The sequence below is a fragment of the Sus scrofa genome, chromosome 2 (genome assembly GCF_000003025.6).
Source record: "Sus scrofa isolate TJ Tabasco breed Duroc chromosome 2, Sscrofa11.1, whole genome shotgun sequence".
Taxonomy (NCBI): domain Eukaryota; kingdom Metazoa; phylum Chordata; class Mammalia; order Artiodactyla; family Suidae; genus Sus; species Sus scrofa.
In genome coordinates, this window is record NC_010444.4 from 125592018 (window position 1) to 125615327 (window position 23310).

The 23310-nt window shown below is 38.5% G+C and overlaps 2 protein-coding genes across 2 annotated transcripts in view; one reads left to right on the forward strand and one right to left on the reverse strand.

Moving 5' to 3' along the window:
* LOC100525452 (zinc finger protein 474) overlaps positions 1-23310 on the forward strand; it is a 136530-nt gene that overhangs the window by 8871 nt on the left and 104349 nt on the right. The window lies entirely within an intron of this gene.
* Positions 3098-15009, reverse strand: LOX (lysyl oxidase). Its single transcript, NM_001206403.1, has 7 exons — positions 14357-15009; positions 13902-14010; positions 12390-12527; positions 10514-10670; positions 6970-7065; positions 6490-6605; positions 3098-3408 (listed from the first exon to the last, which is right to left on the reverse strand). The coding sequence occupies exons 1-7, from the start codon at positions 14991-14993 to the stop codon at positions 3402-3404; spliced, it is 1260 nt and encodes a 419-aa protein (NP_001193332.1). The 5' UTR covers positions 14994-15009; the 3' UTR covers positions 3098-3401.

The window sequence follows — 23310 nt, forward strand, 5'->3', positions numbered from 1 at the left end:
TAGTTCATAGTAAGCAGTTATATATTAAATGTTTATATCCTCTGAGCTAAGACTTAACACATTGTACATTCAAGTTGAAATAATTCAGCACCATTTTGGCTAGAAAGATAATTGGAATGCTTTAAGTATTCAAAAGTGGCCCAGGACTTTTGACAGCTGGGAATGAAATATAGCTATTGATTGAATATATTGATTGTGAATATGAATTCTAAACATAAAAATTATAGAAAAGTAATTTTACTTATCAGTTATACTGTTAGCATCAAAACAAGTTATTTTTAAGACAGAATATCTTCTGACCAGAAATTCAGTGTTATAACACAGTTTGGTAAAAGTAAATTCTTAGTGCCATGATAATTTTAGTGAACTGCATTTCCTCTAGAGTCCGAATATTGGGAATGTTTATGAATGTGATTGTCTCCTCTGAGGTTTCAAAGAGAAAAAAAAATTGTTGTTAATTATTAAAAATAATGCCTACTGAATAATTAGATGATAGAAATTATGAATAAAATTATTTCATAAAAATATAAAGATTTCTTAGAAACAGGCAAATTTTAGGTTTGTATGTTACAGCACTGGTGGGAGACTGAATCCTAGCCTCAAAAGTCAAGACGTCTTTAATACAGACTGTGGTCTGAATAATTATGAGGCCATTAATTTGGCATGTAGAAGACTCGCTAAGTTATCTTCTCATTCAGCCCATCTTTTTCAGTCTTTATTAATTTAAAAACCAGTCTCTTTTCAGTATTTAACATTTTTTATATCACTTCTACTTCCTATTTAAAAGATTTTTTTTTTATTTAGAGTGTGGAAAGACTGGATGTTTTTTATTTTATTAATGGATAAATTTTACCAACTAATCATTATCTGTGAGTCCTGGTGGTTATTCAGAGAAGAGATCGCTTGAGGTTCGAAAATACTTAATGTTAAATCAATACTTGTAAGTTACCTGGAAGGGTTTAGGGGTGATGTGGGGGTGGAGGGGAATATTTACATAAGGAATAAGTAGAGAATCATTAGCCTCTTAATCAACTTTTTTTTTTTTTCCAAAGTCGGCAAATAGTATGTGTTATATTTAAAAGGCAGACATTTCGGTAATTGGAACCATAGTTTTAATCATTAGTAACACATACATGCATATATCTTTTTAATTTATTTTTAATAAAATATAGTTATGAAAAACAATAGTGCTTAAAGTAGAAATTTTTTAGACATGTACTTATGATAGTAAAAATGAAATACAGTAAACCTAATGGGTAATACAACAATTTGAATACTTACTGAGGTTAAGGACAGTCTTTTTTTATACCCCAGTGCCTAGCATGTGAGTTGCCTGGCATGTACTAGGCCCTCAAATGATGACGGATGTACAGACAAATGGAAGGCCTATGGAATGATAGTAACTGTGTCTTCTCATATGTATCCAAAGGCCATGATATTGGCTAGTTTTTAGTACAGGGGTAAAAACCTTAATGAAATGATAAATCTTAAATCTGTAGATGCCAGTCTGGCTCAGTATTAATACTGACAGTAGTTTTTGTTTTTTTTAAAAAAAAGCAAGTATGTTAAAATATTTCTATTAGAAAAGATTACAATTTAAAAGGATCATTCTACAGTCTTGAAACTAAAAGCAATTTCAGGCAAAGAGGTACACCAAAGCAGCTATTTCATAGCTCAGATACCAGCTCAATGAAAGTTCTGGGTCTCTATCTAGCTCAGTGAAAGTTCTGGGTCTATCAAGCTGTCTGCATTGTCTCTTAGTATGGGTGTGCCCTGGCAGATTGTGATCTGGGGCCTCGCTCTATCTGCCCTTGAGGACTTTCCTTTCCACCTCCAGCCCTTCCTGCCCTGCTAGGCACTGTTGAGTGCAGAATGATTACTTGTAGTGTTTACTTTGCAACTCTGTGACACATAATACAGGGATGCCACCTCACTTATAAATTCTACCTAATATATCCTGGCACTCAAAATACCTTGCTTGAGATTTTAATACTGGTTAATGTAGAAAAACTTCTGCTTAAAGCACCACTAACTTAAAAGTATAATTTGATTTCTTTCTGCACCTTTTGAATCTAAGAAAAAGACAAATTCTCTGAATTTTGTTGTGGCACATGATTTCACAGTTTAAAATAAAATCACAGCTGTCTCATTATGCAACACAGTCCTTGGTTTTGCAGAAAGTTTTTTTCCCTCCTTATGCACCAATATCTCAAGTATGTAATGCTATGTGCTTTGCTAATTTGTATTATATTTCAGACACACACACCAAAATACATGTATGACTGATTCGTGGATGACCTAGGATAATGTTCCTATATCCATATACATTAGATCATCTATTCTGAATGATTTTTTTTAATTAACCTTCTTTTTAAAGCTGATCATTTAAAAAAATGTAGAAAAGCTGAAAATCCTAAGATGTGTTTCATTAATTTTTCTCAGTATTTTAGAGACAGTTGTGGTTTGGGGGACTTGTTGGTATGATTTTTATGTCAGCAAGGAATTTTTTTGGCTCATAGTTTAATATACTTAAATCCATATTATCTCTGGATATATCACATCTATCATCAGGATGACTTCCCAGTGACACAGTTGTCCTATGTATAGCAGTCCCCAGAATAGTAATTTTAAGAATGCCACTTAAAAGGTCCCTGCCCATAGGAAAATTAAAGAGTAGAGGGGAGCATCAACAAATGTCAGACAGGAGTTGGGCAGCTCAATTACTTAATTCATTCCAAAACAAAAGCTGACTTAAGTCAGAATGAAATTGAACACTTGAGAGAGAGAAAGTAGTTTATCTACTAATTTAGAAATGTAAACATAAATTTTATATAGGGATGTAACTATCTGAATACATATATTGCCATTTCTCTGCTATATAGTAATATTTCTTGCCACCAATGGTAATGTGTTGTTCCTTCCTCAGCACCAAATGTGTCCATATCTATTTAAACAGTAGGAGTCTCATTTCTAAAGTAATCTATGCTAGGACATAACTAAGCCAGTTATTGTTATGGTTCACTAAAGTTTCAGAACTTTAGAAAATTCTCACTTTAAAGTAATTTTAACTCATTCACTGAAATGTTTTTTTTTTCCATTTTGCACTATAATTTCAAAAGGAGCATAAGAAATTTGGATTTCTTGAAAGAGCCAAGTGTGCAATTATAGAATTGAAACACTGTTAATCACAAAGTAGTGTGAATAATAATTTCAAGAATTTCTCAAAATATGCCGATTTAAATGTTCAAGATCCAGTTATGTGCTTTGTTATAAAATAGTCCAAAACAAAAACTACTTTGTTGTTTTCTGTTCTTTCAAAAATACATAAATCCTACTGAAGTTAATCTATTTTTTCCCACTTCAGAACATCAGGCACTGATTTATCCATTGGGAGTTGCTTTCTAATACCTAGATTAAGAAAACAAAATAAGACAAGTTAATATCCCGATAATACTATGAATGAGTACACTAGAGAAGTTTAAAGTAACCTTTTTAAAAAATATATGTAGCTATTTCCCTCCACCTCAGCAACAGTCACTTTGTGATATCACCCATGAATACATTCTTTTAATACTGCTTTGAAGAAAGTCACTATGTCAGTAACAGGAAGTGTATTCCTGACACCTACCAATGTGAGTTTAGAGTTAAAAGAAATACCCTGTGAAACATTCAAAAGTGAAGCAGAAATTTAGGGGAGCAGCAGCCCTGCTGAGGGGAGTTCACTCCTTGGAGCAGGTGTGGCATGTCCACCAAGAAGCAGGTTCATGGCCTCTGCAGTCTCCTGCATTAGTCCTTTTCCAGCATAGTTTTAGATATACAATGTTGTTTTAATGGGAAGAGATTGGTTCAAAACCAGTAAATCAAATATTGTATTTATATTGTCATCATAGGTACCCATGTAAATGAAATAAGAATCACTTAGTCCAAATCATAAACCACCACTTTCCAAATAGTAATTTCTGTTAATTTCTGTGAGAAGAGAACTTGATCATGGTATCTTAGAACTGAACTGGGCCATAGAGTCCCCTGATTCATACATTTTGTTTACAATGAGGAAAATGAGGGAAAGAGAACATATCACAGGCACACACTTTTCTACCAGGTGGTTTTTATACACCAATAGAATGCTCTCAAATATTTGATTAGCATGAAAAACAGTGAACTAAGAGATGATATGTATTTAAGAGTGAGACACACACTGCTGCTTACATAGCCAGGAACTGACCAGATAGCTTTAGGCAAGATACACTCCCTGCTTAAGACATTTCAGAGACCTCCCCCACCTCACCCTAGGTTCAAACTGTTTAACTTACTCTTCAATGCTCTCTTTGATCTGGTGTCAACTTTTCCACCCTTTTTGCTCTCTTAACTCCATGAAACTTATGCCTGAACCAGACTAGAAGACTTGCTTTTCCAAACATGCCCTGTAATTTTTTCTTGCCATGTACTTGCTGGTGATGTTGACTCCTTCTGGCATGCCTTTCCTTAACTCTCTCCAGTGCAGCCCTCCTCAGCTCCCAAAGCCCAATTCAAATGCTGTCCTAAAGCCACTTTGGAATCTCAGCTAAAGAAAATCTCTCCTTCCTCTGAACAAGGGAGGCTGAAAGCAAAAGTCAGAAAATAAGATTCTTCTGAAAGTGAGGGTTTCTTTCTAAAGCTAAGGTTTCTGTACTTCTTCCATTAGTTTTCATTCATAGATAAGTATGAGCTCATTGTTTTATTACAAATCACTAACTATGGGTCCTTTCACTTTTTCATATTTTAATCTAATCAATATTGCTGATTAAAATTTTACATCAACCGCTCTTGCAATTTATAATCAGTTTAAAAAAGAAAGAAATTCTATGCTGGAACAAAGTATCAATTTTTATTTGTTCTAAATATCTGGCAATATCCAATTCAATGGATTCTACTAATAAAAAGCAAAGACACATCCCAGAGAACAATAGTCACCTCTCCACATATTTTCCTTGTGGGAGGTCACAGTTTGTACCTAGGAGTCACTTAGCTTTTCATAGCAGAGGTCCTTCTGTTTTTATTGCATTTCCGTCCCACCACAGAATTTTCAAATTGTATCAAAAATGAGAGTACCAATGAATATATAAAGAATGGATGAATAAATTAAGGGATTGTAAAAATAAGAGAAATTAATTAATCCTTGTATTTCAGATTATTTTAGTTTGAGTTGCACAGCTCTTCTGGGGATTTTCAGTTCTACTGTGATCAGCTAGTTCCACAGAGTGTGGGCCATAAATTCAGCCAAGTTTTCTATATTGTGGGCATGTTCAGAAGAATATATCTGATATTCTTTCAGTTCCTCACCTTTCCTGTCATAGACATCTGTCTTAAATGATGTGATGACACTTTAAAAGACGAAGCTTTTTCTCCGACATGAGAATAAGGAAAAAGCTCTGCTCCAAGGTGAATGCAGCCCCAGCAACAGTGCATGGCTCTGTGAATTGTGCATGGTCTCCTTTAAGCTCCACCTTCCCCCTTGGATGGGAGCCCCAGTAGTGGGCAAAACAGGCATAACCAGGTGCGTTTATGTGGGTTCAGTAAAGCCTACCAATTGCAAGTTCATGTGTAGCAACGATTATCCTGGTTTCTCCATCAGGGAGAAATTTCTATTAAGTTTCCAGTGTAGCTCTGTTGCACGTTTCTGCGTGATTCAGAGGCACCAGTTCCTCTCTCACATCACAGCAAAGCTGATGTGTGCATTGAGTATCACTTTAATGGTGTTCTCATTGTTGGGAAGGTATCACTCACAGGTGGCATATGTAGTTAGAATCCATAACCCAGCAGCATCAGAGCCAACAGTGCTTAAGGGGTCAGGTTGGGAAAGAGATAAGCAGGTTAAACTATACAACTTCCCTTAATTAGTTTCATCAAAGTACCACCCCTGTAATATTTATGTAGTGGGATTCCTTCTGAGACTTTACTCAGAGAAGGATTTCAGGACTAGGAAAATTGTGAAGGAACCTCCACATACCCCTCCTTTTGCAGGGTGATTTCTTTAGTATTTGTGGTTGTAGAACTCAAATATGGGAAATCTTGATATCTATAGAACAGGTGGTCTGACCTCAATTGCATACTTTAAGGCAGTGATTTTCAAGGTATACTTCAGGGCTCCTCCAGGGACTGAGGAAGAGACAAGAAACCCAACTCTTTGTGTTCCCACAAGATTACACACTGCACATTGCCTATTTTACAAATTCAGCCACCACACAAGCTGTTTTGTGTACATGCCTTTTCTTGAAAACTAAGTTTCAGGGTGATAAAAACCTGAGTACATCCCCCCTCCCCCTGTTCTCCAGCGTTATAAAAAAAATCAACTCAAATTGTGTGATAGTGCAGACTCTCTACCATTTTCTAACTTTGGCTTATTTTAAAGGAACCTGCGATAGTAGTAAAAACAAACATACATAATGCCTATCGATGAACTAAAATGCATTGTGAAAAGAATTACTTAGCTAGGCAAATAGCACTCACGGTGAAATTGTGCAGCCCGAGGCATATGCATGATGTCCTGTGTAGCGAATTTCACAGCGAACGACATTGTTGGAATAGTCTGACTCAGGCACCAGGTAGCTGGGGTTCACACTGACCTAGCAACATAAACATCATCCATGTTTCAGATTTCATCAGCGGTGTTTACTGGTTAATTTCTTCCTATTTTGCCAAGGCTATAACAGGCAACATGCTTCAACTAAATCAAGCAGGGAGGTGGATGTGTCAGGCATGTGGTTCAACAGAAATTGTAGAAGGAGGCTGTTTATTTTTCCCTGAAAGTCTTTTAAATAATTGTATGTGCATTTGTGGATATAGTGTGTGTGTGCGTTTTGGTTTAGAAATATTTTTAGAAGATGTATAATTGCTTATAGGACCATGATTACTTAACATTTGAATCCAGAAAAGAGGCCTATTGAGTTACAATTGAAGTAAATTAGGTACATATTCAAAAATCTCTACCTTTAGAATGTAGTTTCCAGGTTTTACATCTGTAATATCAATCCACTGACAGTCTATATCTGCATTATATGTATCATAGCAGCCAGGACTCAATCCCTAAAACAAATGAAATTCAAAAATTAAAAAGATGTTATATAGTTAGAGTATGCTAAAGAATATGCTTATTATTTGCAAATTAAATTTTAAGTTAGTACTTACAAGAGTTTGACATAAAACTATACTTATATTGCATCTCCTTTGAGAAGTATATATTACTCAGCCTTATATCACCTCCAGCTAAAAAAAATACAGGACTAATATAAGTAGTAGTACATCTTGCTTCTTAAAAGTGTCATAAATCACTAGTGATAAATACAATCTTAAAACAGGCCTCCACCAAAATTCTTGGATATTACCAATTCTAGAATAAAGGCCATGTAATAGTCAACTTAATGTCTTCTCAGTGCAGCTCTCCCTAATTTCTCTTCTTGAAATTAACTTCCTATACTCTGAATGCCCATGAAACTTAGTTTATGTATAGGTTTTATGGTATTTATCCTTCTCTGCTCTGTATTAAAATCCAACTATATAAGAATAACTAGAGATTGTAAGTTCCCAAAGCATGGAGTTTATATTGCATTATTAAATAGCTAACATTTATGAGTTGTGAAGTGCCAGGATCAGTTTTAAACATGTTACATATATAAATTTAATTACCACAACTACACAGAGGAGGAGCTGTTATTATCCCCATTTTACAAATGATGAAACTGAGGCACTATAACGTTAACTAACTCACCCAAGAATATATAGCTAGTAAGTGGCTGAGCTGATTTTGAGTTCAGGCATTTGGGGTCCAGAGTCCCTGTTCTTAACCACCACACGATATTCTTTCTCACATAACTGAAATATTTTGTTGTCTTAAAGGGACGAGAATACACTTCAGTGAATGAATGCCACATGGCTCTACTTGCCAAGATATTTGCTTCCATAAGTGAGTGCCTTCTACAGGCTCAGAAGAGAATAACACCACTAAGATATGATCATTGCTCCCCAAAAAGTTATAGTCTAGAGAAATTTGTTCAGTTTGGAGCCCATAGGGATATTCTTGATTCCATTAGTTTTTCATAATAAGTTTTAACTGATGTATTTTCATTCTAATACTAACCGAAGTAAATTGAAAAGAATAGGCCAGAATGATTTAAACTCAATACTGCTATCTAATGTCAGCAGGCAAAATTGCTTTGGTGTTTAGATCATCACCTTGGTCACCAGAGAGACAGCAAAAACATCTAAAGCATGTTCTACAGGTGCTGGTTTGCCTGTGGCTTGATTTGGGAAGAACAGGGAAAACTCATGGAGCAAACAATAGTACATACATGCCAAACTCAAAAGTACCTGTGCCACAGCAGTGAGAATCATATTCCCACTTTGGTACATACCAACTTGCAATCCTTTGTTAACTGTACATTGAGTAGTAAATATATTATGAAGCATTTTCAGTTTCTGATTTCCAGCACATAATTCTAATACTGGCATATAACAGATACTCAATAGCTGTTAGCTGTTACGGTTGCTACAGCTGATGCTACTACTACCACCACTTTTTGGTGTAAGGGATTCATTGGATTAGAGATCTATTTAAGGCTGGTTTATTTTTTGGAGAAAAAAATTGATTTATTCTGTTGATCAAAAGGAACAAAACAACAAAAATAACATATTAACATTGAATCAAAAATGTGAGACAAAATCCATTCTTGCCTCTTAGTATTCCAATTTTGAACTAAATCTCCAATTGAATAAAGAGCTCATGACTAATGACTGAAAATATGATTGAAATGACAATATATTAAAAAACCCAACTCCATGCATAAAAGGCTGATTTAAATAATGTCACAATGCTTATCTTACCTTCAGGTGAGCAAAAGTGCTGTAAAGAATGCTGAAACTGGCACGCTACCATACTCAGGTGGCAAAATTTAAGTTAAGTACAAGCTTTGATTATTTGAACTGGCAAACAAAAAAGTTTTTCTGGGCAGTAAGCAAACAGCATTTCTTGTATTCAAACTTTTAAAACTCTAAAAAAATTTAGAACCTTAGCCAAGGCTGTATAAATTAACAATTTGGTTTTAACTGAACATAACTTTTTTACATAAATTAATGAGGTTAAAGTAACTGTTTCTAGTTTCATATATGTTTAATATCTAAGAACTTATATGAAAGTGTAAATATAAGGAAGTTACGTGTAGTTTTATATTTGGAAACATTGAAAGAAAGTTATAACTAGCTTAAGAGAACATTGGAGCTTTGTTAGAATTTTTTTTTCCTTTTAATGAAGCCCATGTTCAAGAAACACCAGTCTAGTGAAAAACGCAAATACATAAATCACTTGTAATGTAAGACCTGGTGAATAATGGTTAAATAGAATGTAAACAGAGACTACAAGAAACCTAAAAGTGAAGTGGGGTCACTCCAAGGGATTGAGAGACTCACGTGCTATAAAGACCTAGACTCTTAGGTTCAGAAATTTCAGCAGTGAGCTGCCCTGAGTCCCTCTTGTTCTAAATGAAAAGAATAAAGTTTAGGCCGCCTGGTGGGTTTGTGGGACCTGTTCTCTCAGTGAAAAAATAATCTCTATACATATATATGTGTAATGGGTTGATAGGTCACATTTTCTTTTGTTTTCTTAAATGCTGCCTCAGGGCGAGAGGAATTGAACCTTTTCCTCTTTCAATTGCTGAAGTTCTAAACTCAGAGAAAGAAGCAACGGTAACATTTAGGTCACCAGAAGCTTCCTGCCACAGCCCTGGAATTTGCTTCCCAAGATGCCAACTTCTGATCCCTTTGTGCCCTGAGTTATGTACATTCACTACTCCTTGCCAAAATTTCTGCTAGGGAAAAATTATAATGTCCTTTTACAAATTAGGGTTTCTTATGGAAATACTGGCACAGCTTTTAACTGACACACATTTTCCCATTGTAAGACACACGAACTGCTTAGGATAGCACTATTTTTAAAAATCCATCCAACGGACATCTGACATCAATTAAATTGTAGGTTTAAATATATAGGCATGGAAAAAGAAACTGTGTCCTTCTGCCCTTCTTCACATGATTAAAAGTGACATTTTTCAAAAGTGCTTTTTAAGAAGCTTATTGTCTATCCTTTTTCTAACCCCAGTCACCATTCTGTTTTTGGCTTAATAGATGGAGGGGAGGAATAGTTTTGCAGGTGACAAAACAAAGCTATCTTTCCTACAGTTACCCTTCTAATTAAAGAATATAGAATGAGTGCAGATACTGGAAACCATTCCAATTTTTTTCAGATAATAAACGACTGCTTTTCATTGTGGACATAAGTATGCACATTGACGTTCTGTGATGATGAAATACTTTAAAAGTAATTTGGATCATCGAGCCATCACTTTCCTTTTCCCAATAATTTGCCATCTGGACTAGATGGACCCCCTAAGCAAAATAGTTTTTGAAGAAGATGGGCCAGAAGAAAAAAACTGAAGATATTTTCTCAAGTGTGTGGGTTTCTGACTTTAGGTTGCCATCCTACCTGTGTGTGTGCAGTACAGGCAAATCGCCTGTGGTAGCCGTAGTCACAGGATGTGTCCTCAAGACAGAAACTTGCTTTGTGGCCTTCAGCCACTCTCCTCTGGGTGCTGGCATCAAGCAGGTCGTAGTGGCTGAATTCGTCCATGCTGTGGTAATGTCTAATGTCCCACACAACACAGAGACAGTGGTCAGTAACACACAGAGAAAGCAATGAGGATTCTAGATGACCTCCCCACTGCTTCCCACATTTGTTTTCACATCAAAATTGAGATCAAGTTGGGAGTTCCTATCATGGCTCAGTGGAAACGAATCTGATTAGCATCCATGAGGACAAAGGTTCGATCCCTGGCCTTGCTCAGTGGGTTAAGTATCTGGCATTGTTGTGAGCTGTGGTGTAGGTCGCAGATGCAGCTCAGATCTGGTATAGGCCAGCAGCTACAGCTCTGATTCGACCCCTAGCCTGGGAACCTCCATATGCCGTGGGTGCAGCCCTTAAAAAAAAGACAAAAAAAAAAAAAAAAATTGAGATCAAGTTGATCTTAAAGCGACACTAATGCTAAATTTTCCAAGACAAAAAAAAAAAAAAAATCTATCAAAATTGTGAGGTTTAACATTGCTACTAGGAAAAAAAGGACATATTTTATTTAGCTTTTCTGTTACACCCTGTTCTATCTTTAAGTGTAAAATAGAGATAGACAATAAGTTATCTTTGTGTAAATGAAACTTGCTGTATGTCCTCTAGTATATCTCCTTTGGCTGCCACTGATGATATTTCTTTCCAAAAAAAAAAAAAAAAAGAAGAGCACAGCACATGACTCTTCATGACTCTTGGGAGGTTTCTGTGAAGTGTTTAAAAATTGTGTTTTCATGTATTTAAAATTTTTACTGAAATGGAGAAGAGATAAGCATGTTTTACCCACCACTATTATTTAGCTAGTATAAATGTTTATTTAGAAATAAAATAATTCTTTTTTATCAGCCAACTAGGTGGTTACATCTATTTTTCTCATTTCATTGAAGTGAAGGTCCTGAACTGTACATCGCATGTAAGGAAAGAACAAGAAGAAATGGTTTGTATTGCAAAAAGTTTGAGGACACACAACAGGATTTCCTGGTAATAAATATGTAGGCAAGTTACCAAGTTCAACTATGGAATTACCTTATCTGAAAATATTTAAATTTGGGGACAAAACAAGCAATTATCTAGGGTTTGCTACAGGCTTGAGATTGGAGTTCCCTTTGTGGCTTAGTGGGTTAAGAACCCGACTAGTATCCATGAGGATGCAGGTTTGATCCCTGGCCTCGCTCAGTGGATTAAGGATCCGGCATTGCTGCAAGCTACAGCATAGGTTACAGATGTGGCTTGGATCCAGTGTTGCCCTAGCTGTGGCACAGGCCTCAGCTGCAGCTCTGTTTCAGCCCCTAGTACGGGAATTTCTATATGCTGCACATGAAGCCCTAAATAGAAATTTTAAAAAAGAAGAAATAAAAGATAGAGGTAGATCCTTCTCCATTCATGGATTGTATCATCTACATCTCTCTTTGAAAATGAAATCTGAATCCTTTCTGTAATGTGTGGTCTTTATTAAGTACTATTACATGCTGACTAACTATAGATGATTTTGATTGTAACAGGTTTTTTTGGAAATCTTACCTGTATTATATTGGTGTAAAATTCTAGTGAAGCCAGTTGCTGTATTCTGTCAACAGTTTTAATAAGCTGGGCTTAAAGTTCCCAATTAAAAAAAAAAAATGTGACATAGTAGGTGATATATTATCTTAAAGACAAATTTTAATCTTCTACCTTTGTATAAAAATTTTTCATATCCAAATGAAAAAGCAACTCTTTAAATACACCAGGAGGCCCATCCACTTACTGGTGACAGCTGTGCCATTCCCAGGAATATCTTGGTCGGCTTGGTAAGAAATCTGATGTCCCTTGATTTTTCACTCTTTGGGGAAATCTTAGCAGCACCCTATGATCATAATCTCTGACATCTGCCCTGTATGCTGTGCTGTGATTTTGAAAAAAAGAGACATTATTATTTTCACAAAATATTAACTAAAAACAAAGCTACATATAAAACCTTCCCATTTTATAATGGTGACTACTGTCTTCGCTTAACTAGGCCATCAGCTCCCAGAGGCCAGGGCATTTTGCCTACATTTTTTTAAACAGTTGATTAAATAAGATGTCAACTGGAGAAATAGCTCTAAAAGAGTGCATCCACATTAGATAAATACTTTAGGAGTTCCCATCATGGCTCACTGGTAACGAGCCCAACTAGTATCCATGAAGACGCAGGTTCGATCCCTGGCCTCTTTCAGTGAGGATCTAGCGTTACTGTGAGCTGTGGTGTAGGTCACAGACATGGCTTAGATCCCGAGTTGCTGTTGCTGTGGCGTAGGCCAGTGGCTACAGCTCCCATTAGACCCCTAGCCAGAGAATGTCCGTATGCCACAGTTGTGGCCCTAAAAAAAAAGGAAAAAAAAAGTCTTAATAAACACTTTAATAACTATCTTTAAGACAGTGACATTATTGTAGTAATAATATCATAGGGAGTGCAGTGGTATGATTAATGCAAGATTTCCAAGAATGAAAATGATGAGCTTGGATTTCTTCTCTTCTTTTAGACTGACAGGAGTCAAAGTAGAAGAAATTCACAAAATAAACAAACATTACTGTTTTTTGCTAATGTATTTTGTGTGAATTTATATATTCAGATACTACTGGTGACCTTATTTTATATTTTTAAAAAATTCTTTGCATCCTATCCAAACATCATTTGCTCCCTCTGCTGGTTTCCAAGCAGCAAACTCAGAGAATTCCATTCCCCAAATTGCTAAGATTTTATTTTAGGACTAATGCAAAAACAAAGCTCTTGCTCATGTTCTTATTCTGGCTGAAGTAATACCAAAACAACTAAGTTAATTGTGGCTTCAATCAAAAAAAAAGGAAACTGTAGCACCCAAAGAGGGGTGCCACGCTGGATCAGTGGCCCCAATCTTTCAAGGGGGCATTAACAAGCTCTTTCAGCACAATATTTTTCCATGTTATTGTGCACTAGTTTAATAGAACATTATTAGAAATAGCTCCAGAGTTTAAGGATCTTTGGGAAAATAGGAAACCCCCCTCACACACTTTTTTTTTTTAGGGGTTTGCTTCATCTCCCTGACTCGTGCCACTGTTTGAAAGACAGAACCCACAAAAGTCTTCAAAATTTTAACTCTCCATCCAGGTCAGCATGCTTAGGAGATAATGTTCTACTTCCCAGCGCGCATCCCATGTCCCAAATCTTGTCTGCACCGAAGAGTGGTCAGAACCAGGCACCTGAGCAGCGCCCCCAGAACCAAGACGGGGAGCTGGGCTGGGAGATCCCAGATGGTACCTGGCCAAGCAGTTTTCCTCCGCAGCGCATCTCAGGTTGTACATGGACATCTTCTGCACATACGTGGATGCCTGGATGTAGTAAGGGTCAGGCACCAGATCAGGAAGACCTAAAAGTTAGCAGGCAAAGCGCAAAGAGGTGAGACAACTTAGAGGCGCCCACCCTTGCCCCCTACTCCACGACCCTTACTCATCACCCTTCACCCATGGGGACTGCGGTGTCGGGTTTCGGGTAACAGAAGAATGGGGATGGCCTGGGCTGCAAAGTAAAGTGGAAAGGAAGCAGGAGGGGCCAGGCGCGCGGTTTGCACCAGATTCCAGGGCTGCCTCTGCAGGCGCTGGGGGAGGGATGGGATCTGCACGGACTGAGGCCTGCCGCGCCCAGGCAGCCACGTCGGGGAGCCACGGAGTTGGGGAAGGGGTGCGTGGGTTTTCTGGCGACTTGGGGGTGCTTACCGTACTGGAAGTAGCCTGTTCCATATCCGGGCCGATACCTGCTCCCAGGCCGGGGCCTTTCGTACGTGTCATAGTAGTTGTAATAAGGGTTGTCGTCGGAGTACTTGTAAGGATTGTACGGGTCATCGCCCACCATGCCGTCCACGTCCACGCGGCTGGGTGGCTGCAGATTACTGAGCGCTGGGAGCTCTCCAGGTGCCGTCTGGTTACCGGCACTCGAGGCCCCAGCGTCGCGAGCCCCAGACGTCGAATAGCCAGCTTGGAACCAATGGCGGGCTGCGGGCCTGGGGCGGCCGGCGACGGCTCCGGACGAGAGGGCGGTTCGCGCCCGCGCCGCAGCAGTGCGGTTGTTGCGGAGCAGCAGGATTGGCGTGCGCAGCTGCGGGGTGGTGGCGTTGGCTGCGCCTGGGGCGGTGGCGCCAGGGTCCCGTCGCCGCTGTGGCTGGTACTGTGAGCCCAGGCTCAGCAGGCTGAACACCTGCCCGTTGTTCTCCCATTGGATCTTCTGGCGCCAGGCGCCGGGAGCTGCCGGCGGCTCGCGAGGGGGCTGTTGCTGGCCAGTGGCCGGCGGGGCGCAGCGCACCGGTGCGCAGAGCTGCAGCAACCCGAGCAGAAGTGAGGTCCAGGCGAAGCGCATCGCTCCCTTTGCCGGATTGTCCCCGCTCCCGGAGGACGTAGCTCGGAGAAAAGGAAAACGAGGCTCAAATCACGTGAGGGAGGGAGAACTCTTCAACCACGGAGGCGGGCGGGTTGCGCGGGTATCTCAGTCCCTACCAAGCAATGCCAAGGGTGGGCTGCAGACCCTTCCCAGTAAAGGCGGCTGCTGGGACGTGGCACTCGCCTCTTTCCTCTTTCCCAGTTCTGGAAGGCGACGGGGAGCGGCGCGGCGGCCCCAGCGAACGGCAGTGTCTGGAGTGAAGGAAGGAGGAGAGATTTTAAACTTTCTGGCACATTTGCAAAGTTACACAAGCCGTTCTGGCCCAGCCGCCCCTCCGCTATTTGTTCACGTAATGCGATTGGAAACGTGCAAGGCGGACAGCTCCTCGCCTCTGCCCCTCCCTCCCCTCCCCGTCGTGTCCTCCTCCCCCCAGACACGTTGCACAGGGAACGTTAAGGGGAAAGAACAAAACGGAACACACATCCTGAGACACACTAGGCTTAATCTGGGGCGAACATGCAGGAATTTCAAAAGACTCAGACAGGCGAAGGCAGCCAGGCCATGGGGCGAAGCCAAAATATGCACGAAGAAAAATGCTATTAAGTCACCAGCCCGGGAGAGGCGGGAAGTCAGGAGGTGGGGAGGGTGCTGGGGGCGAGAGTCGGGGAGGGGGAAGCGGTGGGCGGAGGGACGATTGTGACTAACGTTTATCCATAAGGAGTTAACCAGACAGATTTCCCAATGCACACTCCTCGCTTTTATGGGAAGCGCCCTCAGCAAATAAGCCTCAAGATATCAAATTTTGTTTTTCTGTGTGTAGGTAATATGAGAAATGGGTTACAAATTTATTTCCTACAGTGAATATTTTAATAACCAAAAGTGAAATTTTACAAGGAACAAAGCCAACTAACACTGAAGCAGAGAATAAACCTGTGTCTTTTTAAAAATGCCGGCCTGATTTGTACTTTGAGTGGAAGTGAAGAACCCATCTTTCATTTCCAGTGTCTATCAGGAAGTTTGAGTAAAGAGAGCTAGAGTAAGCCTGTCTGTAGAACACTCAGAAAGGCAGTTTCAAATAAGCATTTCATCTGACTTTTTTTCTCTTTATATGTCTAATAAGGAAGTTTGACTTTGGATTTTTTTTTAAATCTTAAATCACCTTTTGCTAAATATTGAAAAGTCAGTAAAGAACCCTGATTTTTCATCCTGGTGTTTGATTGATCTTACAAACTGAACAAAGGGGTTGCTGAAGTAACAGCCTTGGGTTTCAGATTTTGGTAGAGAAGGGAATGGAGTAGTCAGAGGAGAATGGGTAGGAGGATGTGGGTAGGAAGTAGGTAATAACCACTGGAAAGAGATGCTTAATGGACCAGTTATTCATGTACCACTCAGGGTTTAGGCAGTGCTGGAAGCATTTCAAAGGAAAAAAAAAAAATTAACCGCTTGTTTCAAAACTAGACTCAGAACCAGTTCTTTTTAACCTTTTTATTGTTGTCATCGATTGGGCTATTGTATACTTCAATATTCACCTATCTGTTGGTCTCTGTCTATCCATATTTAACCACATTTTGGTTGACCTCTGCTGATTTGGTGGACCTCTGCACAGCACCTATTTCACTTTTTTTTTTTTTTCCTGGTTAGAACAAATGTATTTTCCTTTGGGAGACTTTTCCTTTTCCAGTTGCAAAAGTGGGACTAGCATTAAGGAGACTACCCCTACTTCAAGCAGTGGTCATGCAGAGATTCAAGTGTAACTAATAAAGCCGTCTCCTTAGAATTCAAATCTTGAGCAGAAGTACACAAAGGTCAGAAATGTTGGAGCCCACTCTTCCCTCTAGTAAAGAAAGTTTCTATGAGTTCTTGCTATGTGGATTCCTCTCATGGTGTTTTAGGCCAGTACCTTCTAAGACCTGGTGCTTCAGCTTTTCCTTCCATTTTTCCACTGCATTCCTTTGTGGTTTAGTGTGATCGGTCAATGTCTGTTGTTTTGCCACTCAGGAACCCTGACTGACACTGAGGTGGCCAGGGGGGCTGAGGGATTGGGGGAGGGGAGCAGGGGTAGTTTGCGGGTTCTCTTAACCAACCAGATCTCATGATTCTTAATCCAAGATGATAGATTTGGCTCTTATTGAGTCAAGTTAGAGTTGCTATGCTGGTGATCACCCGGCATCCTTGGTCACGAAGGGTATCGGATAGAAGCTTGCCAGTGGATTGCCAAATCTATTACTTAAGTTAAAAAGATAAAAATTCAAGTGCAAATCCCTTGGATAGCAGATTAGCAGTGCCATCCCTCTGTATAAAGGTCAGAGGCATCCCTAGGTATCATTTTATAGGCTGGCTGCATTGTATAGACTTAAGCTATTCAATCTCAGAACCCACAAAGAGAAGATGGAGTAAAAAGAAGAAGCAGGTGTATATAATTTGGATGGTGGATAGGCCAAATTATAGGAGAAGCAGGAAGGGAGAGAATATAATTATCTCTCATCAGAAAAATGCTCTGTATTCACCCATGAACAGCTCATTCTCCAGAAAAAAAGAAGCCCACAGCTGCCAGGGCTTGACCACACATTGCTGAGAAAAGACAGTTCAGATTGTCAGAAGGGCAAACTAGAGTGACCCCCTAATGGGAGGATAGAAAGTTTTTCTAAATCTTAGATAAAATACTCTAGCTTTCAATCCTGGTATTTGCATTAAAAAAAAAGTTGTGTATCTTTGGACAGCTGACTTACTTTCCCTGCTCTTAGTTACATGTAGGATTCAAGGGTTAACCCAAATCATTTCTAAACTATTTTTCCTAGTTTTAAAATTTCTGATTTTTGTGAATATCCAAGTAATTCCAGCTACTTTCAATTCATTTTCTATAACGTTTCATTGCGATTATTAATATTTATTTGAATAACTCGTTTAGTTGGACTTTATAACTTTGGATGTATTTTATGCGTGAGAGTCTACCAACTGCTATTTCCCCTTTTTACATGTTTCCCATCAGAAATTCAGTATACCTTTATTTGTTCTACAAATATTTCTTGAACATATTTATACTGCAAAATGTAGTATACTGTAATGGTGATTTGCACACCTGATTACTCAATGAATGCCAGTTGATTAATTTATGGTTGAGGAGTTCCTGCAATGGTGCAGTGGGTTAAGAATCCAACTGCAGCAGCTTGAGTCAGCTGCAGAGGCTTGGATTCCATCCCCAACCCAGCACAATGGATTAAAGGATCTGGCAATGCCACAGCTGCAGCATGGGTCACAGCTGCAGCTCAGATTCAGTCCCTGGCTCAAGAACTTCAATATGCTGCAAGTATAGCCATTCAAAAAAAAAAAAAAAGAACACCTCTGGCTAAATCAAGTTTATCGATTTAAAAAAATTTGCTCTAGGAGTTCCTGTCGTAGCTCAGTGGTTAAGGAACCGACAAGGAACCATGAGGTTGCGGGTTCGATCCCTGGCCTTCCTCGGTGGGTTAAGGATCTGGCGTTGCCCTGAGCTGTGGTGTAGATCACAGATGCGGCTTGGATCCCGCATTGCTGTGGCTCTAGTGTAGGCCAGCGGTGACAGCTCCGATCAGACTTCTAGCCTGGGAACCTCCATATGCTGCAGGAGCGGCCCTAGAAAAGGCAAAAAGTCAAAAAAAAGAAATTGCTCCAACTTAATGTTTTATCAGAGTAAAATAACTGATGAGAATAGTAATGTGTACACTATTTCTTTTCTTTCAAACACACTACTTTGGAGAGGGGGGAGCACATTATTACCCTTTGTCATACTTCCTAATGAGATGCTTAGTTGGTTTTTTCTCTCTTCTACTTTCTTTAAACTCTTCTGCCTTACAACCCAGCCAGCTGAAAACAAACATGTGGCTAGCACACTGGGGACAATTGAAAATGTTTGCAAACCCTGCAAGAGACAGCCTAGCCACACATTGTGCCTTCTGTTCAATGACAAAACTACTGTACTGAAAAACTATAGTTCCTTCTACTCAACACTGAAATAATCATTAATAATTATAGTAATAACTACAGCTATATCAAGATACCTTTGCCTTGGGAGTTCCCGTTGTGGCTCAGCAGGTTACAAATCCAACTAGTGTCCGTGGGGATGAGGGTTTGATCCCTGGCCTCACTCAATGGGTAAAGGACCTGACATTGCCATGATGTGTGGTGTAGGTCGCAGACATGGCTCAGATCTGGCATTGCTGTGATGTAGGCCGGCAGCTGCAGCTCTGATTAGACCCCTAGCCTGGGAACTTCCATATGCCACAGGTGCAGCCCTAAAAAGAAAAAAAAAAAAAGATACCTTTGCCTTTAGCTTTAGTAAGACCCATAGCTGATTCTGCTTTGACCTTGAGACCTTCTTTGTGTAGACAGTTCTTCAGTATATAGCATAGAAGAGAGCTGGAATGATGCTATTTTCAAGGTTCTAGGCTATTGATAGGAAGAATTTAAAGTGCAGTGTCTGCCTCACTGATCAAGAAGTGAAAGTAATCATAAGTGCCTTATAATATTTATAAACTATATTTATATTTGGGGGATAACTCATGTAAATGTAAAATAGAATTAGGTAGAATGCCAGAACACTAATGCCATGGTTGACAGACTGAACTGAGCATAGATTCTTTGGGGCTCAGGAAGCTCACACAGTTGTTTATTGATAGACTAATGCCCATATGTGCTTTGGTGCCATGTAGTTTGAAAATGTCACAGAAAATAAGATCAACAAAGAAAGTGGGAAGTTAGAGATGTGGAAGTAAAACATGATTGAGAAAAGAGATAGGTATGATATCCAACATGAGGGAGATGTGTTGAGAGGGAAATGAAGACTCCGAGCACATTTTTAAAGGCAATTTAGAAAGGGGAACAGCATGAACCAGAAGTCTTTTTACTTGGAGTAAAATGGAGGAGAGGAGTCTGTTAGTTTTGAAGCTAACAATGTGCATGTGTTCTCTTCTTATTCTTGTCTTCTGCCACATACCACTTCCAGGTAGTCACCCAAATATAAAAAATAGACAGTCAGTACACACTTGTCTCTGTGTCAAGACTGAAATAATAATAATAACAAAAATCTGTAAACAGACTGAATAGAAGAATTCCAGAAATAATGAATTTTAAATATATCTTGTTTGGTTACTCATCTCCTTGGGCCACCTAGGGAATGGAAAAGTGGAGCTTAACCCTAGGGAATGCAAAAAATATTTCTTTCTAGTGTCTTTAATGCATATTCATACATGCTTGAGTAAATAATGTTACTCACTGTAACAAAATAGGAAGATGAGAGGGGGTGAAGTTATGATAGGAGAATGGGTCTTTGAAATTCAGATAATCAGAGTTCAAAGTAATTTGGTTATGTTGACCACAAAAAATAAAGGGTCAGCCAATTGGCAAGACTGCCTACAAGTGAATTCCAAGTGATTTGATTGGACCTGATGGACTATCCAATGACAAAGAGGTGTCTAGGGTCATTCCTGTTTTTAATTAATACAATGAAGTATGCTCCTTGGTCCATGTCCTGCCTTATTTGCTGCTTCTCAGCTTTTCCTGGATTCAGCCTCACTGTCTCAGAACCCTAAAAATTATTTACTATAACCTGCGTGTGATCCTCTGAGATGGTAGGATAGAGATCAGAAGAACATCTTTGCTTAACTAAGGCATCTCCCTCATGTACTTGTCACATACTGTGTTTGTATTTCACCATTAGATTGTCATCCTTCTGCTTTAACTTAACCCAAAGTGTACTGCCTTCATTTAGCCCAAGTGGAGCAGGAGCACAGATTGCTAAGAAACTAATGCAAATTATATGAAGTTTTGTTTTTTCTCTCTCTCCTGTAAAACAGTAGCTCTCGGGACATTTGAGGGTGTTATAGATATTTGGAGTAGAGACAGAGTTAATAAGGATTTTGATGAGACTCTAAAGGTGAACACCAGTTTGCTGATCCTTGCATAATCAACTTTGAGAATCATTGTTTTTTCTCTTTCTGTTATTATTAAGACATTGCTTATTTTGCCATCTCACTTCTTCTTGATTATACAGCACCTTAAGCAAAGAATCAAAGATCTATATAATGACTGCTGAATCTATGAGAGACTTTTACAGCAAGCCCAGTTAGTTATTTAGTTATATAGTTAGTATATTGTTGTAAACATGGGTTTCTTTGGTGTCTACATATTTTCTTTTCTTACATTTCAACTATTTCATGGATCACAGCCATCTTTCCAGAAGATGGCAGATAAAAAAAAAAAAAATTGAGGCTCATGAAGTCTGAGGGAACTCTGTCTCCAGTAAGTCACGTAATGGCACTGAACAGTTTGACCACTATTTTGGTCTATTTATGGGAACAAGACAGGCTTTTCTGCCAGCGACATATCTTTCATACTTTATTATCAGTGGTCTATGTAAGTTTTTGCCAATAATTAACACAAGAACCTATAATACAATGGCATATTTGAAAATATTAAATGGATCGATTAAATGAAAATATTAAATGAATATTAAGTAAAAATCTTAAATGAATGTATAAAACCTCAAAACGATCTTTGACGAAGGAATCCTCATGCCCACATAATTGAGTTGAATACTCAGGGCCTTTTCAATAACGAAATAAGCAGTAATAAGAAAAACAAACAACTTCATCACCCTCTTTAAAGGACAATACCTGTCCTCTCATTAATAATAAGCATTTCTATTTCTTGTCATTTGCTATGTTACTGGCACAGTGCAAAGTGCCTAAATATACTACCTCTTTTTATCCTCATAACAACTCTGAGATAGTTATTAATACTTCTGTTTTATGGATTAAAAAAAGCAGAACCTTAGAGTAAGTAACATGCTCAGTTAACAATTGGCAGAGCTACATCTTGAACTCCAGTTTGATCCTGTTATAAACACTATGTTACTCTTGCCTTGTGAGATAGAAAGAAGTTAAATATTAGTCTCTTTCGTTTTCTTCGTTTGTTTTAATTATTGGAAAATTTGGCTTAGTGACTCACTGAAGTTTACGTAACAAGGAGATTGTGACTAGACCAATTAAACGAGTAGACTAGCAATGACTAGTGCCTATTGGTAAATGGCTTTGGGATCAGTGTGACATACAAGTTAACTGAGTGATGGAGACAGGCAGTCCTTGGATAACTGTTAACTCTTTACTAACAGGGAGTTCTCAGATGAATTAACTATTCTGAGTCTCAAGTTTCTCAACCAAAAATAAAAATAATAACCCTTATCTTGCAGGATTGTTGTGAGGATGAAATGTTTGTAAGTATATGGCAGAGAATCTAGCTTATACTAGGCACTAAGTAGATGATAACTGTTGTTAGTTACTGTTTGGTACTTGGACATTACAATGTAAAAGTCAACAAAGACTATTTGTTTATAAACATGCGGAAAGGCGTTTTCTCTAAACATGAGAAAGGCGACATTATTTAGTTTTTAAAGTTCCTATTTTTTTACTTTCAGGCAGGACGGTTCTTTAAAAAAGAAATCAACTTTACTGAGATATAATTTACATAAAATCAGATGCACAACTTCTAAAGACACAGTTTGATGAGTTTTAACAAGTGTATATGCCTTTGTAATCAGCATTACAATCAAGATTATAGACCATTCCCATCATTCCATGACATCTCCATAAGTCCACTCTGCTCCTACCCAGGGAAACCACAATTCTGATTTTTTTTTCACCTAGATTTATTCTATTTGCTTTAGGACTTCATATACGTAGGAATTACACAGCAGGTATCCTTTAGTGTCTGTTCTTTTGCTCAGCATGTCTGTAAGACTCATCCATGCTGTTGCTCAGTCAGTAGTTCATTTGTTTTTCATAATTAATAGTGTTTCATGCTGTGGACATACTATGATTAATTTGTTTGTTTTCCAGACTGGGACTATGGTGAATAAAGCTGCTTTGAATATTCATCTATAAGACATTCTATGGGTTTGTCATTTATTTTTGGTAAATACTTAGGGGTAGAATTGCTGCATCTTTTGAGTTAGGTGCATGTTTAATTTTATAAGAAGCTATCAAATACTTTTATAAGTAGTTGTATTATTTTACATTCACATCAACCACATCTAGAGATCTTCTTGTTCCACATCTTTGTCAACCCATGATAATTCAGTCTGTATTGTTTTAGCCATTGGTATGAAGTAGTATTTCATTGTTATTTTAATTTGCGTTTCCTTAATGACTTATGATTTTGAGGTGTTCTTTCTTATTTTATTTTATTTTTTATTTTATAATGATTTTTATTTTTTCCTTTATAGCTGGTTTACAGTTTTCTGTCAATTGAGGTATTCTTTCAT

What these genes read in the sequence shown, in the direction of transcription:
- LOX (NM_001206403.1), bottom strand. Translation starts at nt 14,993, where the DNA reads ATGCGCTTCGCCTGGACCTCACTTCTGCTCGGGTTGCTGCAGCTCTGC. An exon ending in AACAGGCTACTTCCAGTACG is followed by an intron (nt 14,011 to 14,356) that starts GTAAGCACCCCC and finishes GCTAACTTTTAG; the next exon opens with GTCTTCCTGATCTGGTGCCT. An exon ending in CCTGTACTGCACACACACAG is followed by an intron (nt 7,066 to 10,513) that starts GTAGGATGGCAA and finishes CATTTGTTTTAG; the next exon opens with GGATTGAGTCCTGGCTGCTA.